The sequence below is a fragment of the Dermochelys coriacea genome, chromosome 10, assembly GCF_009764565.3.
Source record: "Dermochelys coriacea isolate rDerCor1 chromosome 10, rDerCor1.pri.v4, whole genome shotgun sequence".
NCBI lineage: Eukaryota > Metazoa > Chordata > Testudines > Dermochelyidae > Dermochelys > Dermochelys coriacea.
The window spans coordinates 6,966,354-6,983,490 of record NC_050077.1 but is presented as its reverse complement, the minus strand read 5'-3'; the positions used below and the strand labels follow the sequence as shown (position 1 = coordinate 6,983,490).

The window sequence follows — 17,137 nt, the reverse complement described above, 5'->3', positions numbered from 1 at the left end:
TGGCCTTCACAACTTACTCTGGCAAGCAGTTCCACAGGTTGACTGTTCATTGTGTGAAGAAATACTTCTTTTTATTTGTTTTAAACCTGCTGCCTATTTATTTCATTTGGTTACCCCTAGTTCTTGTGGAATGAGAACAATACTTCCTTATCTACTTCCTTATCTGCTCCATGGGGCAGACCCAGCAGCTGGCCAGGCCTTTCACCTGGCCCCCAGTTTTGGCCTGGGCCCAGAGGAGCACTACCAAGGCGTTTGGTTTCCATGGGCTGCACTGTTAATTCTCTCGGCTGCCAGCAGCTGTGACTTATGGACACTAGCTAGTCATGAGGGTGGCAGCCCTGCCATAAACCCCTTCAAAGGGCACAGAAAGGAAGTGTGAGGGGACGGTGGGAGGGCCCATACCGATCTGGTAACCCCACGAATCTAACCTGCTGCTAATGCCAAGGTGCTGAGAGTTGGGCGGTCAGAGCTCGGGGGAGGAGGGGGGTCAGATCTGGGGTGGAGGTGGGGTATTAGATCTGGCTTCCAGTTCAGGCCCTCTCTGATTCTCACAAAGCAGCAGTGCAGAGGAGGAACAGAAGGCGAGACAGAGACAAGCTGCTCCCTCCACCCTGCCCATTGCTTTAAAATAAATTCAGCCCCAAACACCACAGGTTGTGCTAGAAGCAGCCCCTGATATCCGGGCCTGGGGTTCGCCCAGCCCTTCATAGTGGGGCTGCTTCCTCAACCTTCCCCCAGACGGCTACATCGCCTCTGCCCCCTCCGCTGCGGCGCGGGAGTCTGTGCCCAGCGGGGGCATGGCCTGGCATGGGCTTGGGCAAGAGGAGAATCTGGCAGCTCCTCTTGGGTGTGAGTAACGGTCGCTGTGCCACGCCGTGTGCTGGGGATGGGATGCAAACACACCTGCAGCGCCTGCTCTCATGTGGAGCTGCCACTGACAGGGGTGTTCGTGCTCCTGCACAGATTGGCTTGGAAGGAAGTGCCGAGGAAAGGGAGGGGCGTCCTCCCTCCTCCTTTTGCAAGCCAAGTATGTTGCCTTCCCATGCATCCGCGGCCGAAATCCCCTCCCGGCTAGCCAGGGTAGTCCCTCTGCCTTCAGTGGGGCAACTGCAAGGTGAATTTAGCCTCCGTCTCCCACCGGCTGCGAGGAAGCAAGCCTGGATTCCTGCATGGTAGCACTACTCGGCGCTGCAGGCATCAGGGCTGTCGGGCAGCTGGGTGCTCCGCAAGATCCTTATGCCTCAATGAGTGTCGCCACTGCTTAAGCTGGCGGGACTGGGAGTGGAGGGGTGGTGCTGAAAGCGGGCTGCTGAGGGGCGGGGTTTATCACATAGGGTTCATTTGCGAGTGGCTGCCCAGGCTGGGGATGATTTGAGGAGAGCGGGGAGCTAGGCCTTTTGCGCAGGTGTCACTTTCACCCCGGGGAATTAACTGCTCCAGAGAGAAGATGCCATTTCTCAGGGTACATCTGTGCTGCAGCCGGAGATGTGAATGCAGCACATCCAGACATCCCTGCGCTAGCTTTGGTCTAGCTAGCTCCTGTCCCAATAGCAGTACGGTCTAGCCACTCGAGTACCTACCCAGGACGCCTGGTGGGCTTGGACAGCCCATGCTAGCTAGGTCAAAGCGAGCTCAGATATGTTTACACCTGCTGCAATCACACCTCCGCTCGCAGTGTAGATGGACCCTAAGAAAACCCAGCGAAGTGAGTCTGTATTGCACTTGGGTCTAGGTGCCCAGAGATGATGGGGCTATCAGGTCACTATTTAGATCGATACAAAATGGTCTGACCCCTGAGCCAAAGGATGGACCCTGCACTTAGCACCGTCATGAATCAGGTCAGTTGCTACCTCCTCTGGTCGCATTTACCACTTCAACAAGAATGTCCCACTGCCCGAGGACCTTTGTGCTTTAATAAAAGTGACTCGTTGGAAGTACAAACTCAGTGGTGAGAGCATCCCAATGGGGAGCCTGGATCCAGGACCCGGGGTGCGTCCCCTGTGTGGGAGCATGAATCTACTGGGCCCTACTATGCAAAACACCAGCTGATGCATGTGCCTCTTAAATAAGAATAAAATTCCATTGCAACGTGTGGTGGTTCTTTCCCAGGCCCTGCCTCTCGGGGCAAGCGGGAAGGGAGGAAAGATTCTGCCAGCTGATCTGCTTGTATTTCAGTGCTCTAATCAGCCTCCCCTCCCCATTCCCTTCCAGCGTTTAGCAAGATCGGAGGATACCAGAACCTGGCAGAAGCTTATTTAAAGGCTGTTCCGGCCAAGATTATCCCCAACACAACATGCCACCTGCCCAGAGTTGACGCTATGCACCTCTTCCGAGATCCCGTCTCTGGAGACCTCCCCTGGACAGGCATGACTTTCGGGCTGTCGGTCTTGGCCACTTGGTACTGGTGCACCGACCAGGTAAATGTAAACATATTCCCCCTCCCTCGCGGAATTGCACCTCCCCGCTCTATGGCCTCTGAATACTTGCAGTGCACTTGCTTCAGTGCCTACTGGTCCTTGTGGCTGGCGGCCCCAGGGAGTCTCCGTTTGGAGTCGGTGGAAACCTGCTGGCCTCTGCCCGCCTTGGTCTTGAGATGTTTGAACTGTGAGAGTTTGGTGAGCGGGATGCCGAGTGGTGTCCTCACTTCGTCCACTGTCCTCTGGCTTTCTGGGAGGGAGGACAAGGGCTTGCTGGTTGCTCTGCTGATGCCTTGTGAGAGGTGGCCGGGCTGCACGTTCCTGGTGGAACTGAACCCTTTGCTTTGCCAGTATGGCGGGGGGCTGGTGGTTGCGGTGGGTTTTTTAGCACTGGTTCCATCCGCCTTGTATTTGCTGGGCCCTGGGTTTTTCTCATGTCTCAGGGCGTGAATGCCCCCTCTCCCTTTTCCGGGGCATGCTGGGTTCCTGGATATGTAGTGGTGGAAAGGCTGGCCCTGTTTGATCAAGACAAGAGAAGAGAACAATGGTTACCGGCAAGAATTGGCTGGACACACACTCCTGAAATGCTATGTGTGGGCCTGGCTTTGCCACTGACTCACTGTGCAACCTTGGGCGAGTTCCTTCGCCATTCGCTAGCTATAATTCTCCTCGGGTTTGGGTTCACTGGAAACCCCCAAGAGAGAGAATTAAGCCTTAACCCAGCGTTTCCCACTGGGGCTCCTGTGATAGCTTGCCCTCTATTTCCCCCAGAAATTCACAGCATCCCGTAAGTCTCCAGAGATCCCTTAGTGCTCTGCCTCTGTACAGTAGCCTAAACACCCATTGTGACCCTCTGTGTGGCTGCTTCATGATGGCTTAAGGAAAGATCCATGCAGCCGCAAGTCCAGGCTCTGGGATTGGAGGGACCCACGGCCAACCAATTTGAGTGGTGGGGAAGATGGCACCTGAGAAGGATGGAGCAGGAGGTGACATTGGTGGGGCAGAGAGCCAGCAGCACTGTAGTATTGTGGGGGTTGATTAGTTGTGTAGAGGGGCCTTTACGTTGGGTCCGGGCCCCAATAGTCTTAATCTACAACTTACATAGGCTGGATATTTGTCTCCCTCTGTTTCCAACCTATTAGCTGGTTAAATAGCCTGAATGGCTCCTTTTCGCCCCAATCCTTTGCTGTGGGCTCCCATGCCAGTCTGCAAAATGGATGCAAAACCACACCCAAATCAGATGCCTCCACTCACGTGGGAGGTCGCATTTCACACCCACTTCACCCTGCTGTAAATACGCCAGCACATCCTGGGTGTGTCTTTGTCCTGGCTCTGCACTGAGGCTGATACGGCCCCACGCCCGAGCCAGAGAGGCCTCTTGGCGCTGGATCCATGCAGAACAAACCCAAAGGTACCCAGCTGGATGGTGCTGTGCAAAAGCCCGAGCTGAGAAGGCTTTGAACGTGTTGAGACAAGAGCAAATATTTAGATAACAGAGACAATTGCTAGGAACCCAGGCAATGCACGGTGCGTGTTTCCACCACGCCTCATCAGCAAACAGGATCCCTGGCAGGAGGCTGTGAGCCAAAACACATGGGCTCCTTGCAGGTGACCCATTAGGCTGCAGGTCTGGCCCTGCCACTCTGTGCCTCCTTCCCATAGCCTCCCACTCTGAATGGCTTGGGCCTCCAGACACCCCGCTTTCTAGATGGGAAACTGAAGCACAGTGAGACGAAGTGACTTGCCCAAGGTCTAATGGAGTCTGTGGTGGAGCAAGAACTTGAAGCTGGGTCTCTCCAGGCCCAGGTTGGCATCCCAACCCCTGGGCCGTCCTGCCTCTCTAAGAGCTTTGGATGAGTGATAAGTGCCCTGGCCGATGTTTGTGAGGTGGCACCTCCTCATCACCCCCAGCCTGCCCCTGTGCCATCTACTTTGAATCAGCCTCATTAAGGTTCCTTGTCAGGGGAAATCCCAGGCGAGACCGGCAGGCCGGTTCTCGCACTGCGTCGCTGTGATTCAACCGTGCGACTTCCTCTGAGTCACTGTGACAGGGAGGCGAGAGCAGCCTCCGCACTCAGCATCTTACCCGGCTCGTCGGACAGAAAGGCCGGGAAAGAGCTACTCGATTGCCTGGGCCAGCCCCTGCCTGGGTTGGTCTCTTGGGTCTGTGGGCCCGAGGCTCACTTAACCCATGCTAGCTTCCCTCCAGTGCGATTTCATCCGCATCAGTGGAAGCGCCCCCGCCGCCCCCGGACGCCGGAGTGAACGAGCGGTAGTTCAGTGGTGGCTGTGGGGTGCCTGCTCATTGCAGCTGTAGACGATGGGTCAAGGCACAATGTCAGGGAAAGCCTGGTCGTTCTGACTTGGGACAAAGCTTCCAGCCCCTCCAGAGCAATGCTGCTGCTTAGGGAGGTCACCTACGCAGGCCTTTCCCGGGCCCCGAGACTACAACAGCAATGGGGGGTCAGGAGCACTTGGCACCTCTGAACAAGTGGCCCAGTAATACAGAGAGGTGCTGAGCCCCTGAGAATGAATCCGTGGGGGTTGGCAGGGGCTGTTTAGCTGAGCTGGGTTTTTTTTTTTGCAGCCCTTCCACTGACTTGGCTGTTTTAAGAGAGGCTCTGAATCCGGCCCTGCCATCGATGGGAGAAGCTTGGTTCCAGCAGAGGCCTGGGAACCAGCCACTCTTGCTCTATGTTCTTGGCTTTGCTATTGAGTTGCTTGGGCAAGGCACTTAACTCCTCTGCCTCGGTTTCCCCATCTGTGAAATGGGATCAGTAATGCAACAGCCCTGTGAGTGAGGCTGTGTGGGCGGGTGTCTGGTGCTTTGAAGATGACAGCGTCAGGCCTCGCATGCTCTGGGAATGCTCCGTCCATTGTGCCCCCCTCCTCCACTCACTGCTCTGGCACCGCAGAGATGGGGACGGGGCAGTGGGACGCTCTGCCTAGTGCTCTCAGCCCACTTGTAAGGATAGCACAGAGAGGCACAGCACCCAAAGCATGAGGGGCATGCATGGTCTTGTGACCCAGTAAGCGCTAGTGGGTTTGTTTGTGTAGGGTTGGGTGGCAGTGCTGTTGTTTATGTGTAGATATATATTTTTGAGGGGAATCTGGAATTTAATTGAGGGGGGGAAATTGCTCCTTCATTACAGGATAGAGAGGTTCAGTGTGAAAGGGAATATGCCACTCTGAATTGAGGATTTAACAATGCTTCTGTCTCTCAATATACGTGGGCACATTCTCCTGCAAATTCTCCCCTTGCTCGAAGGCTTTGTCTACGCTGCACTTTCGGCGGTAAAACCCACCCCCCACCGCGTAGTACACTACTACCGCGTAGTGTAGACATAGCCTCACTACCACTGGGAACAAAGACCCAAAGCCTGTCACCGAGCAGCACTCCTGCATTGCCAGACTGAGTGTTGCGTTAGCCACTAGCTCGGAACCCAGCAATCCCACCTGATTGATCTCAACCACGGCCGAGCGCAGCTGCGTTCCTGCTCTGTTGTGCAAGGCTGCGGCCTGCGGAGACAACGTATCCTAGCATGCAGTGCTCTCGCTTCAGCCCAGTGGCAGGTGAGGTGGAATCTTGCATGCAGGGAGCTGGGATCTCCGGCGGGAGAAGTCCATGGGCGGCTCTGGGCCGTTCTGATCTTCGGAATAATCCCAGCAGATCCTGTTCGGAGCAGAACTGCAGCCCTGCAGGATGCAAGGACCAGATGGGCCCGGGCTGCAAAATTTAGGTTGAGTTTGGACATGACATGATGGTTAGGGCCCAATTTCTCAAGCACTAAGCTGCAACTGGTCATGTCTCCATCTCTCTTGCAGGTCATTGTGCAAAGGTCTCTCTCGGCTAAGAACCTGAGTCACGTCAAGGCCGGCTCCATCCTGGCGAGCTATTTGAAAATGCTGCCGCTGGGAGTAATCATCATGCCGGGGATGATCAGCCGGGTTCTCTATCCAGGTGAGGTACAGACACAGCAAAGGGGAAGTGTTGGTAGGGTTTTATAATTTGCCTGTCACTGAGCAAAAGCCGCTGCGGTTCAGAAGGGCAGCTTGCGCCACTTTGCACAGGGGATCGGGACGGCATGCTGAGTCCCTCTGCATGGATGCTAGCCAGCCCGCGGGGTGCTCTTCAGAAAGCATGGGATTTGCCTGAGTATCCTTGGTCAAAAGTTCCCCTTTTCCCCTCCTAGTGTGTGCAGGACACCATGGGCTGCAGTCCCCCACCACAGAGGTGACTGCATTTCAGTAGTGGTGTATGTATACAGCTAGTGAAGTGTTTTGGAAGGAGTGTTATGTTGTTGTGTCAGAGATGGGGTGTTTCGATCCCAATTGGGTCTAGGGATGTGTGTGTGCGTGTGTGGGCGGGGGGGAACAGGACTAGGGCTGAAATTCAGTGGCACCAGCTCTTCTTATGAGCCTTGCAAAATGGTGCAAGCTTTGCAAGATCATCTGATGTGGAGAGATTTCAGCAGCATCCAAAAGGGAAATAGGCTCTTTCCACTTTGGGGTTCAATTTGGAACCAAAACTCCACAGACTGGCTGAGCTTTGGGACGCTGGATCCTTAATGCCCCACCGAAGTTCACAAAGGTTCAGAGGAGAGGGTTGCAGTTTAGGCCCATCGCTAGCTACTGGGCCACATTCCTATCTGGTGTAATTCTTCCATTAATGATCCTGTGGATTCTGGGCTTCTACACATTACACCAGGGAGGAATTTGGCTTGATAACGGCTTAGTGTTTGTGAATGAGCTGGTTGAGATTTCTTGTGTGTTTCTAATGATGACCACTTGACTCCTCGGTGTCTTTTTCCTTCAAAAGTCTTGAGGAAGCTATTGTAAGAACACTAATCACAAGACAAAGCTACCTGGCCAGTTTTTGGACACATTGGCTGGGAAGTGGGGCCAGAGCAGACTGCTTTATAGCAGTGCTTGAAAGGTTTTGGCACAGCCGGCTTTACACAGTGCTGGGATTTTCGGATGAACGAGTAAAACCGCATTGGCTGTTAGCTTAGCAGCATCTTCGCAGGGACATAAGGGCAAGCATATATTGGGTCTGGGCTGGTAAATTTCATTACCTATAGACAGATTAGAGCTACATTGAGGACTGGATCCTGAGATCCTGTATACCTGGGTAGCTCCAATTTCTGCCAGCGGAGGATCAGGCCCCGAATGACTGAATGCATTGAAAGGTGGAATGGGAAAGCTGGCTCTGGACTAATTTCTGTGCCTTTAGAAAAGGAAATGCAGCAAGAGCTGAGCAGCGAAGCAGCAACCGCAGTGTTCGATGCTAAAAAGCGGGGTGTGTCCGGGTACGGCCACTCGTGGGAACAGCTGTCCCACAAATAAAACCAAGCCCAAATGATCAGCATGTTCCTTGCTGTGGCTCTGCAGAGTGAGTAGGCCTGAAAAGTGCTGACTGTGGACTGTTGCAATGTTCTCCACCATCCCTATTTCACTGCACTGTCACCGTGCGCCTCTGAGTCATTCCGCGCCAGGTGCTGTTCTCTTTGATGCTAATCGTTTTTTTATCAGGAGCTAACCAGCAAGCTTGGGAGGGACCCGCCTGCCTGGGCCACCCTGACCCCACCTGCGCGTCATGCCATGGCACGTGTTTGTTGCTGAAAGGGCCTTTTGCTGGAGCCTGAAATGTGGCTTGGTGAAAAGAGCTTCACAACGGGGTGTGTGTGTGTGTGGGGGGGTGTTTCTGCTCTGCTCCCAGATGGCCCTTAGCCCCTCTCGCACGCTGTGTCTGCACGGCAGCAGCTGGAGAGGTAACGTCCAGCTCGGGTAGGCATATGGTCTAGCCACCCCAGGACGTACCTAGGATCCCAGGGGTAGCAGCATCAGGGCTGGCCTTATGGGTGGACCACATGGGCAACCACCCAGGTGCCATGGTCTAGAGGCATGGACTGGGGAGGGCCTGGGGTGTGAGGTTGTAGAAGGAAGCTCTGGGCAAAGGTGGGGAGGCAGAGGGGCCTCTGGGCCAGGGGAGAATGGTTGGGGGGGGGAACCCGGAGAGGCAGCAGGGGTCTGGGGGGATGGATGGGGAGGCAGTGAGGGTCTGGGGAAGTAGGGAGCCCAGGGAGGCAGTGGGAGGGTGGGGAGGACCGGGGGAGGCAGCGGGGGCTGAGGCAATGGGGGTCGGGGGGAGCCTGGGGAGACAGCAGGGGCCAGGGGCAATGGGGAGGAGCCCAGAGAAGCAGCAGGGGGCGGGGGAGATGAGTGGGGGGCCTGGAGAGGCAGCGTGGGGGGGGCAGGAGTGATGGGGGAGCCCGGGGAGGCAGCAGGGGCCAGGAGGGATGCGTGGGGGCCCGGAGGAGGCAGCAGGGGTGCCAAAATACAAGCTCGCTCAGGGCACCATGGTCCCTAAGGCCGGCCACGGTCCCTAAGGCCGGCCACGAGCAGCACGCAGAGCACAGCCAGGCTCCAGGGCAGGAGAAGGAATCAAAGAAGAGGCTGATACGACAAGCCGTCCTACCTGACCGGCCTTGCTGGCGAGTGCTCCCTTTCCATCCAGGACAGCGCGCGGGCTATTGCCCGTTCCCAGCACACACCTGATCACCTCGGTAGCATCGTCCCCCCTCAGGTCCACGTCCTCCAAGCGCACGTTTGGTGGTGACTGCAGGCTCCCCAGGGGGCTGACGTAGGTGCCCCGGCTGATGTGGGGGTCGCTCATTTTCCTTTGCAAGTGCAAGTTCCCCCCGTTGGGGATGTGATCGGAGTTGGTTCTCCGGAGCGGCCCAAAGCGACCTCTCACCTCGAAGAGTTCGTCCGAGGTGGAGGAGGCATTGGAGTGGTGGTAGCTGTGGGTGGCAGAACTGCTAGAATAGCTCTCCTGATCGCTAAGCGTCAAATAGTCCTCTTCATCTTCCTCCCCTTGCAGCCCGTTCGTGGGACACACGGCTGCCATGCCCTGGGCTTCCTGGAATACGACCGGCTGGTGACGGCTGGCCGTGGCTGGAACTTGTGCAGGGTTTTCACCCGGCCTGTAATCTGCATTCGCTTGCTCGGCCACCTGGTGCAGCAGTTTCTTGGCATCCCCGAGCAGGGCAGCCGTGTCTTTGCAGAGCGCGCTGTTTTTGGAGATAAAGTCCATGACGTCAACTGTCCGAGGCCTTGGCACGGGGGGCCTGACGTCCATCTTCTGCGTCTCTGCCGCTGTGGGCTGCTTCAGGTGCTGGCTCACGGCCAGGATGGCCAAAGCTCCTTTCTTGTCCTCCCCAGCACTCCTGGCTTTGGGGCTTTCTGCTGGCTTGGGAGCTTCCTTGATTGGGGTCGGCGGGGTGGCTGGAGAAGGCTCTTGGCTTCTCTTGGCTTCCAACTCCTTGTTCTTTAGCATCTGCCTGTGCTGGGCAGTGGCCTGGGCGATGTCACAGACCTTGATGCGGTTCATTTGGGACAGCTTGACATTCTTTATAGTGGGGTCAATGATGTTGATGTACCCCAAGATTTCGCTTGGGTCTGGATCTGGCTCCACCCACGTGGGCAGGTAATCGAACATGTTGGCCTTCTCCATGTTGAGGAGGCTAGGGTGGATGGGTGGGGTTAGGTCAGCCATGTCGTTTCGCTGCTCGGCACTTTGGCCCTTGGGAAGGGCCTTGTCTTTGCTGTCCATCATCTTGTTTCTGCCGGCGCCTGCCTGCCTCTCGGATGACACCTTGCTGATCTGTTCTGCGCTCTTGGCCTTCACCAGGGCATATTTTGGGTTAATCAGCTTCTTCACTACTGCGTTGGCTGGGGTCACGGGCATGACAGAGGGCAGAGTGAACGGCTCGGGTTCCGGCTCCTCGTCCACAGGAATGGACTTCAGGCTGACCCCCCGGGACATGACATACAGCTCCTGGAACTGCTTGTCAAATGCTTCCACCACCTGGCCGGAGAGGACTGAGATGACGTTCCTGTCAGTCCTGGCTGCGGACCAGGTGAAGCTGGAAACCAATCAGAAACAGTCTGAGTGCATGGCAGCAAACCCGGGCCTCGGTTTCCCTGCTCCCTGGCTTGCTATTGAGACTTGAATAACTCAATCCTGGGCTCAGTTCTGTGCTCTCTGGGGCTGGCTAGATCCTGCCGCCCCTTGGGCTGAGTTCACAGAGGGCTGCCTTCTACTGCTGCAAGGGCTTTATTTGCATCTCAGCCTAGTTGCTTTCTCAGACACATGTCCTAGTTCAGTCCAAGGGGCAGGAGCGGGGCCTTAGAAGCAAATTTTTACAAAATTGCCATCTAATTTAGCAGGAGCAGCAGACTAATCTCAAGGCAAGTCTGGGGTGTGATGACTGGAGGTGAGAGATTGGGATTGCTTGGTATCGGGAGTGGGGGGCAGGTCAGGTTCACTGGATGTTGGGCTTTGCAGGTCAGGATCAGGGTGCAGTAGCGGAGCTCTGCATGCATATTTCAGCTGGTACACCCACTGCATGCTGCCTGGTTCTACCCACTGCTCTGACTGCACTATCACCAGGATCACAATTCACATCCCCTTAAAAAGAAAACGCCGACCCGCACGGTGTCTCTGTGGCCCAGCTGAGGCTGACCCCGTCCGGCGTGGGAACAGCTGACAGAGCTGTGTCTGGATTACCTGTAGGAGCCGCACATAGCCCGGTCGCCATCCACGAACATGAACTTCTGGGCCAAGGCACCTTTGAACTTCGTGGCCAAACGGGTGAAAAATTCCGTTCCCCCCGTGCTGCGAACGCGGAGATTCTGCAAAGCAAAAGCAAGGCAGCAGGTGGGAAAAGAGTCCCGTGGCCGGATAAAGATGCTTATGGCCTGCCTCAGTGGACTCTTGTTTAGGGCTGAAAAATTGAGTCTCTCGCCCTGTTGATTTGCTCTTTTTTTAAATGGCCATTTCCATTTACTGCTCCCTCTGTTGGCCCGTTTGGGCTTGATTCTACTCTGAGTGGCGCTGTTATAAATCCGGATTAGCTCTGCAGAATTCGACAGTGGTGCACCACCATCACAGGCACTGAATTTGGGCCCTTGCCTCAATAAAAAGGCAGAGCCCTTAGCTTCAAAGCACCATTCAGACCTCTGCATGGACTAAAAGAAAAGGAGGACTTGTGGCACCTTAGAGACTAACAAATTTATTTGAGCATAAGCTTTTGTGAGCTACAGCTCACTTCATCGGATGCATTCAGTGGAAAATACAGTGGGGCGATTTATATACATAGAGAACATGAAACAATGGGTGTTACCATACACACTATAACCAGAGTGATCACTTATGGTGAGCTATTACCATCAGGAGAGCTGAGGGGCGGGTGGGGGGCGGGTGACCTTTTGTAGTGATAATCGAGGTGGGCCATTTCCAGCAGCTGACAAGAACGTCTGAGCAACAGTGGAGGCGGGGGGGGATGAACATGGGGAAATAGTTTTACTTTGTGTAATGACCCATCCACTCCCAGTCTCTATTCAAGCCTAAGTTAATTGTATCCAGTTTGCAAATTAATTCCAATTCAGCAGTCTCTCGTTGGAGTCTGTTTTTGAAGTTTTTTTGTTGAAGTATTGCCACTTCTAGGTCTGTAATCGAGTGACCAGAGAGATTGAAGTGTTCTCCGACTGGTTTTTGATTGTTATAATTCTTGACGTCTGATTTGTGTCCATTTATTCTTTTACGTAGAGACTGTCCAGTTTGGCCAATGTACATGGCAGAGGGGCATTGCTGGCACATGATGGCATATATCACATTGGTAGATGTGCAGGTGAATGAGCCTCTGATAGTGTGGCTGATGTGATTAGGCCCTATGATGGTATCCCCTGAATAGATATGTGGACAGAGTTGGCAACGTGCTTTGTTGCAAGGATAGGTTCCTGGGTTAGTGGTTCTGTTGTGTGGGGTGTGGTTGCTGGTGAGTATTTGCTTCAGGTTGGGGGGCTGTCTGTAAGCAAGGACTGGTCTGTCTCCCAAGATCTGTGAGAGTGATGGGTCGTCCTTCAGGATAGCTTGTAGGTCCTTGATGATGCGTTGGAGAGGTTTTAGTTGGCGGCTGAAGGTGATGGCTAGTGGCGTTCTGTTATTTTCTTTGTTGGGCCTGTCCTGTAGTAGGTGACTTCTGGGTACTCTTCTGGCTCTGTCCATCTGTTTCTTCACTTCAGCAGGTGGGTATTGTAGTTGTAAGAATGCTTGATAGAGATCTTGTAGGTGGTTGTCTCTGTCTGAGGGGTTGGAGCAAATGCGGTTATATCGTAGAGCTTGGCTATAGACAATGGATCGTGTGGTATGATCTGGATGAAAGCTAGAGGCATGTAGGTAGGAATAGCGGTCAGTAGGTTTCCAGTATAAGGTGGTGTTTATGTGACCATCGCTTATTAGTATCATATTGTCCAGAAAGTGGATCTCTTGTGTGGACTGGTCCAGGCTGAAGTTGATGGTGGTATGGAAATTGTTGAAATCATGGTGGAATTCCTCAAGGGCTTCTTTCCCATGGGTCCAGATGATGAAGATGTCATCAATGTAGCGCAAGTAGAGTAGGGGCATTAGGGGATAAGAGCTGAGGAAGCGTTGTTCTAAGTCAGGCGTAAAAATGTTGGCATACTGTGGGGCCATGCGGGTACCCATCGCAGTGCCGCTGATTTGAAGGTATACATTGTCCCCAAATGTGAAATAGTTATGGGTGAGGACAAAGTCTCAAAGTTCAGCCACCCGGTTTGCCCTTCACATTATCGGGGATACTGTTCCTGACAGCTTGTAGTCCATCTTTGTGTGGAATGTTGGTGTAGAGGCTTCTACATCCATAGTGACCGTGTTTTCAGGAAGATCACCGATGGATTGTAGTTTCCTCAGGAAGTCAGTGGTGGTGTCTCGGAGATAGCTGGGAGTGCTGGTAACGTAGGGCCTGAGGAGGGAGTCTACATAGCCAGACAATCCTGCTGTCAGGGTGCCAATGCCTGAGATGATGGGGCGTCCAGGATTTCCAGGTTTATGGATCTTGGGTAGCAGATAGAATACCCCAGGTCGGGGTTCTAGGGGTGTGTCTGAGCGGATTTGTTCTTGTGCTTTTTCAGGGAGTTTCTTGAGCAAATGCTGTAGTTTCTTTTGGTAACTCTCAGTGGGATCAGAGGGTAATGGCTTGTAGAAAGTGGTGTTGGAGAGCTGCCTAGTAGCCTCTTGTTCATATTCCGACCTATTCATGATGACGACAGCACCTCCTTTATCAGCCTTTTTGATTATGATGTCAGAGTTGTTTCTGATGCTGTGGATGTGAGGTTAACCTCAGCCGTGCAGAACACAATGCCATCCACAGCCTCAGAAACAACTCTCCTGCTGATAATAGCTCACCTTAAGTGATCACTCTGGTTATAGTGTGTATGGTAACACCCATTGTTTCATGTTCTCTATGTATATAAATCGCCCCACTGTATTTTCCACTGAATGCATCTGATGAAGTGAGCTGTAGCACACAAAAGCTTATGCTCAAATAAATTTGTTAGTCTCTAAGGTGCCACAAGTACTCCTTTTCTTTTTGCAAATACAGACTAACACAGCTGCTACTTTGAAATCTGCATAGACACTGACTAATCCCCACAATAGCTCTGAGAGGTGGCTAAAGCCTGGTTTACATGTAAAATGTCGATTGATTTAGCTATGTCACTCAGGGGTGTGAAAAATTCACTCCTCTGAGCGCTGTTGTTAATCTAGCCTGACCCTGGTGTAGACGCAGCTAGGTCGATGGAAGAATTCTTCGGTCACCTGGATACTGCCGCATGGGGAGGTGGATTTACCTCCGTTGAGGGGAAACTTACCCTTCCATCGATGAAGGAAGCGACTATGGTATGGTGCTGCAGTGGTTTAAGTGTAGCGCTGCGGTAGCACCAGAAGTGTAGACATGGCCTCCATGGCTGAGAAGGGAACTGAGACACAAGGAGGTTAACTGCCTTGCTCCAGGCCCCGCAATGAGTCAGTGGGGCTCATCTGGGACTTGAGTTCAGGAGTTTGCTGCCTCCCCAGAATGCCTAACCTGGTTTTGTGCAGATTTTCTGCTTTCTGCTGTGATTATACCCTTTTCATGGTCATCCACTGGCTGGAGCTTGAGATGGGATCGGCCCTGGGTGAACCGCAAATGCTTGTCACCTGGGACGGACGTTTGGAGAGTGTTCCAGACTAGCTTGTACAGACTTATTACTGACCGTGAAATAACTGGCAGCCAGTTAACTCAAGGTAAGAACGCTAGTGTGGACTGACCCATAGGGACGTGGAGAATACCTCAGTGTGCCTTGAGATCCCTGCATGGGAGGCGCATTAGAAGCTCAGTGTTGTTGTTTACATTTCCACACTCAGGAAAACAAGCTAAAGGCTGACCTCATTCTGTCACCACCAGATTCAGTGCATCCCTGTTAACTTGATATCCTTTAACAGCCCATTTATCCAGCTCCTCCGTCTAGGTCAACCCTTTTCATAAATTCACAAAGGACCATTAGAGGCTCTCGGGTCACACCCAGCAGAGCAAAACACCCAGGTCTCAAGGTATGTTTCATTCTCCCACCTCCTCCCTCTCATAGCAGCAACTGCTTTAAGTAAAATCTGTTAGTCTCCACTGGGAAGAAAACAAAAGTGAGCGCACACAAAGATAGGTGACTGTTCAGAAAACACAATAGCTGCTTCTCCCAACCCCTGAATCGCTGCAGACACTCAGCAGTTGCTTAACAAACTGTCTGGCTTTCCCAAGCCTGTGCGGTATTTACCAAGCACATTGAGCCTGCTTTCTAGACACTGAAATAACTACTTACATTTCTTTAGCACCTTTTATCCTGCATGATCCAGCTCAAAGCACTTTCCAAATAGGGTCTCAGGTTCTCTGAGGTGTCCTGGCTGCTTTGCACCATTCTGGCAACTGACTTCCGTGGTATTTCTACACTGCCAGCCTCCCAACCCAGGTAGATAGATTTGGGCTAGTGTGACTCTGTCCACCGGTGCCGGGAGGCTCAGTGCCAGCAGCAGTGTAGACACAACCAGTGAGAGCTAGGTGGGAGAATCCAAACTGGACTCTGTCTCCAGGGATCTGCTGTTCCAGTCCTGGCCCCGTCCACAGCTCTGCCAATGCACCAGAGTTCTCACCGGCATCACCCCTTGCGACTAACCTGGATCTTTCCTGAGCTGAACATTTAATCTTAATCTCAGTGCGGGGTGCCTGACATTTTAAATGCCACACAGCCAAGATGTATGGAAATCACTTCCACGTGCAACCCCGGCCAGTTAATGTGATGGGTAAGAGAACACCAGGCACCTGTCGGATGCCGGTGCTGTGTTGCTTACATATGTATGAGCTTTTCTTTCTCTCTGTGCCACAGTCCCTATGACGGCCATTCTACTGGTAGCTCGAGAGGTAAGAGGCTCACGAGTGCTCTTGGATGCCAGTGCTGGGTTAATACCCTGATGGTGGGCAAATTCTATGTCCTTTTTAGGGCAGGGAACCCTCCAGTCAGAGAGCCGCTGGTGGCTGGAGCTACGTGGCTGCATTCCTCAAGGTAGATATCCACTGTGCCAAGCAAGGCGCAGAGTGGTTTATGGCCCAGTGGTTAAAGTACAACCAGGAAAATCAGGCGTCAGGCCTGAAAGCGAAACCAGGAGATTCCCATCCATCAGGAAGTCGTGATAACAGCCACAAGCACATCTGATGCATGACGGCTTTTGATCATTGCTCTGCAGGTAGGTAGGATCAAAGGTGTTCCCTGCTGGCTTTAGTCGCTGCTCGGAAACCCTCCCATCTGCCCTTTGCATTCACACAATGCCTGCCCTGGCTGATGGGCTTATGCAACCAGTGAGACTTGATAACACTGGCTAGCATGGTCCAGATCTCTGGCAGTAGCACTACTGGGAACTTTCTCACACAACTTGCCAAAGTACACAGATCCCTGACCTGGAACATTCTTGGATGTTTTCCAGAACAGAGGCTGCTAAATAGTGCTTGATATTGTGGGAGCAGGTGAAATGCCAGCTGAAGGACTAGCTTGAGAGCACCAAACCCATGGTGATGCCCTATACCCAGTTTTTTATTTCTGTATCGCAGACATTCGTGGTGCTGTCCAGCCAGGAGAACCTGATCCCCGCCCCCCACAATGTAAATGGACATGGCAGTGCAACGCTTAGACAACGGACGTGTGGGTATATCTCCCATAATCCATTTGAGCCACTGCATGGGCCTTGGACACAGGCACACTTTGATCTTCCCTGTTCTCTGCGTGTGGCGCAAAATAGTTTAGTCTCTGTAATACTTTGCTCTGCCTAGTTGTGGGGCTTGATCCTACATGTTATTAGTCAATAGAAAAACCCCACCGGCGTGATAATTCTCTGTTAGCTCAAGTGGCAGGAGCTTGTGTCGGGAGGGTCTGCATTCGAGCCCTGTCGGGCCTGGTGTGGCAGATGTATTTAGCACAGAGGCAGCCATGAGATCCTGTTGCTAGGGCCTGGTTACAATACGTGTCTCTCCTGTTAAAATAAGGGGACAGGAGGACAGGGACATCAAAGCCAAGTTGCTCCCTGCCCGAGTGTGAACACAGCCTGTGCTGGCAGATTCCTTCTGTTGTTACTCTCTCTCCATGGGTGTCGTGTTGGGCTGGGTGTTTGACATCACCGTGGTTGAAGCCAGCAGATGTTCTGCTGCCATCTGGCCCTGCCTGCCATTAATGGGAATGACCAACACATTGTTGGCAGCTCGCAGGAGACCCTGCGGGGGTGTGTGTGTGTATCTCCCCCATCCCGCTTCCTTGTTGTTGCAGGGTGTGGAGGC

At 53.2% G+C, this 17,137-nt stretch overlaps 2 protein-coding genes across 3 annotated transcripts in view; one reads left to right on the top strand and one right to left on the bottom strand.

Annotated features, from left to right (window-relative positions):
- The window catches only part of SLC5A10 (solute carrier family 5 member 10), an 83,978-nt gene that overhangs the window by 24,417 nt on the left and 42,424 nt on the right, over positions 1–17,137 (top strand). For both annotated transcript variants that reach the window (XM_038419092.2, XM_043493574.1), the window contains 2 exons: positions 2,212–2,417; positions 6,243–6,378. In XM_038419092.2, the coding sequence (XP_038275020.2) occupies positions 2,212–2,417; positions 6,243–6,378 (342 nt within the window). The remainder of the gene's footprint in view (positions 1–2,211; positions 2,418–6,242; positions 6,379–17,137) is intronic.
- FAM83G (family with sequence similarity 83 member G) overlaps positions 1,899–17,137 on the bottom strand; it is a 33,713-nt gene continuing 18,474 nt past the window's right edge. Inside the window, exons 3-5 of the mRNA XM_038419090.2 lie at positions 10,990–11,114; positions 8,896–10,345; positions 1,899–2,932 (exon numbers count right to left, since the gene is read on the bottom strand). Coding sequence (XP_038275018.1) covers positions 2,507–2,932; positions 8,896–10,345; positions 10,990–11,114 — 2,001 coding nt within the window. The 3' untranslated portion in view covers positions 1,899–2,506. The remainder of the gene's footprint in view (positions 2,933–8,895; positions 10,346–10,989; positions 11,115–17,137) is intronic.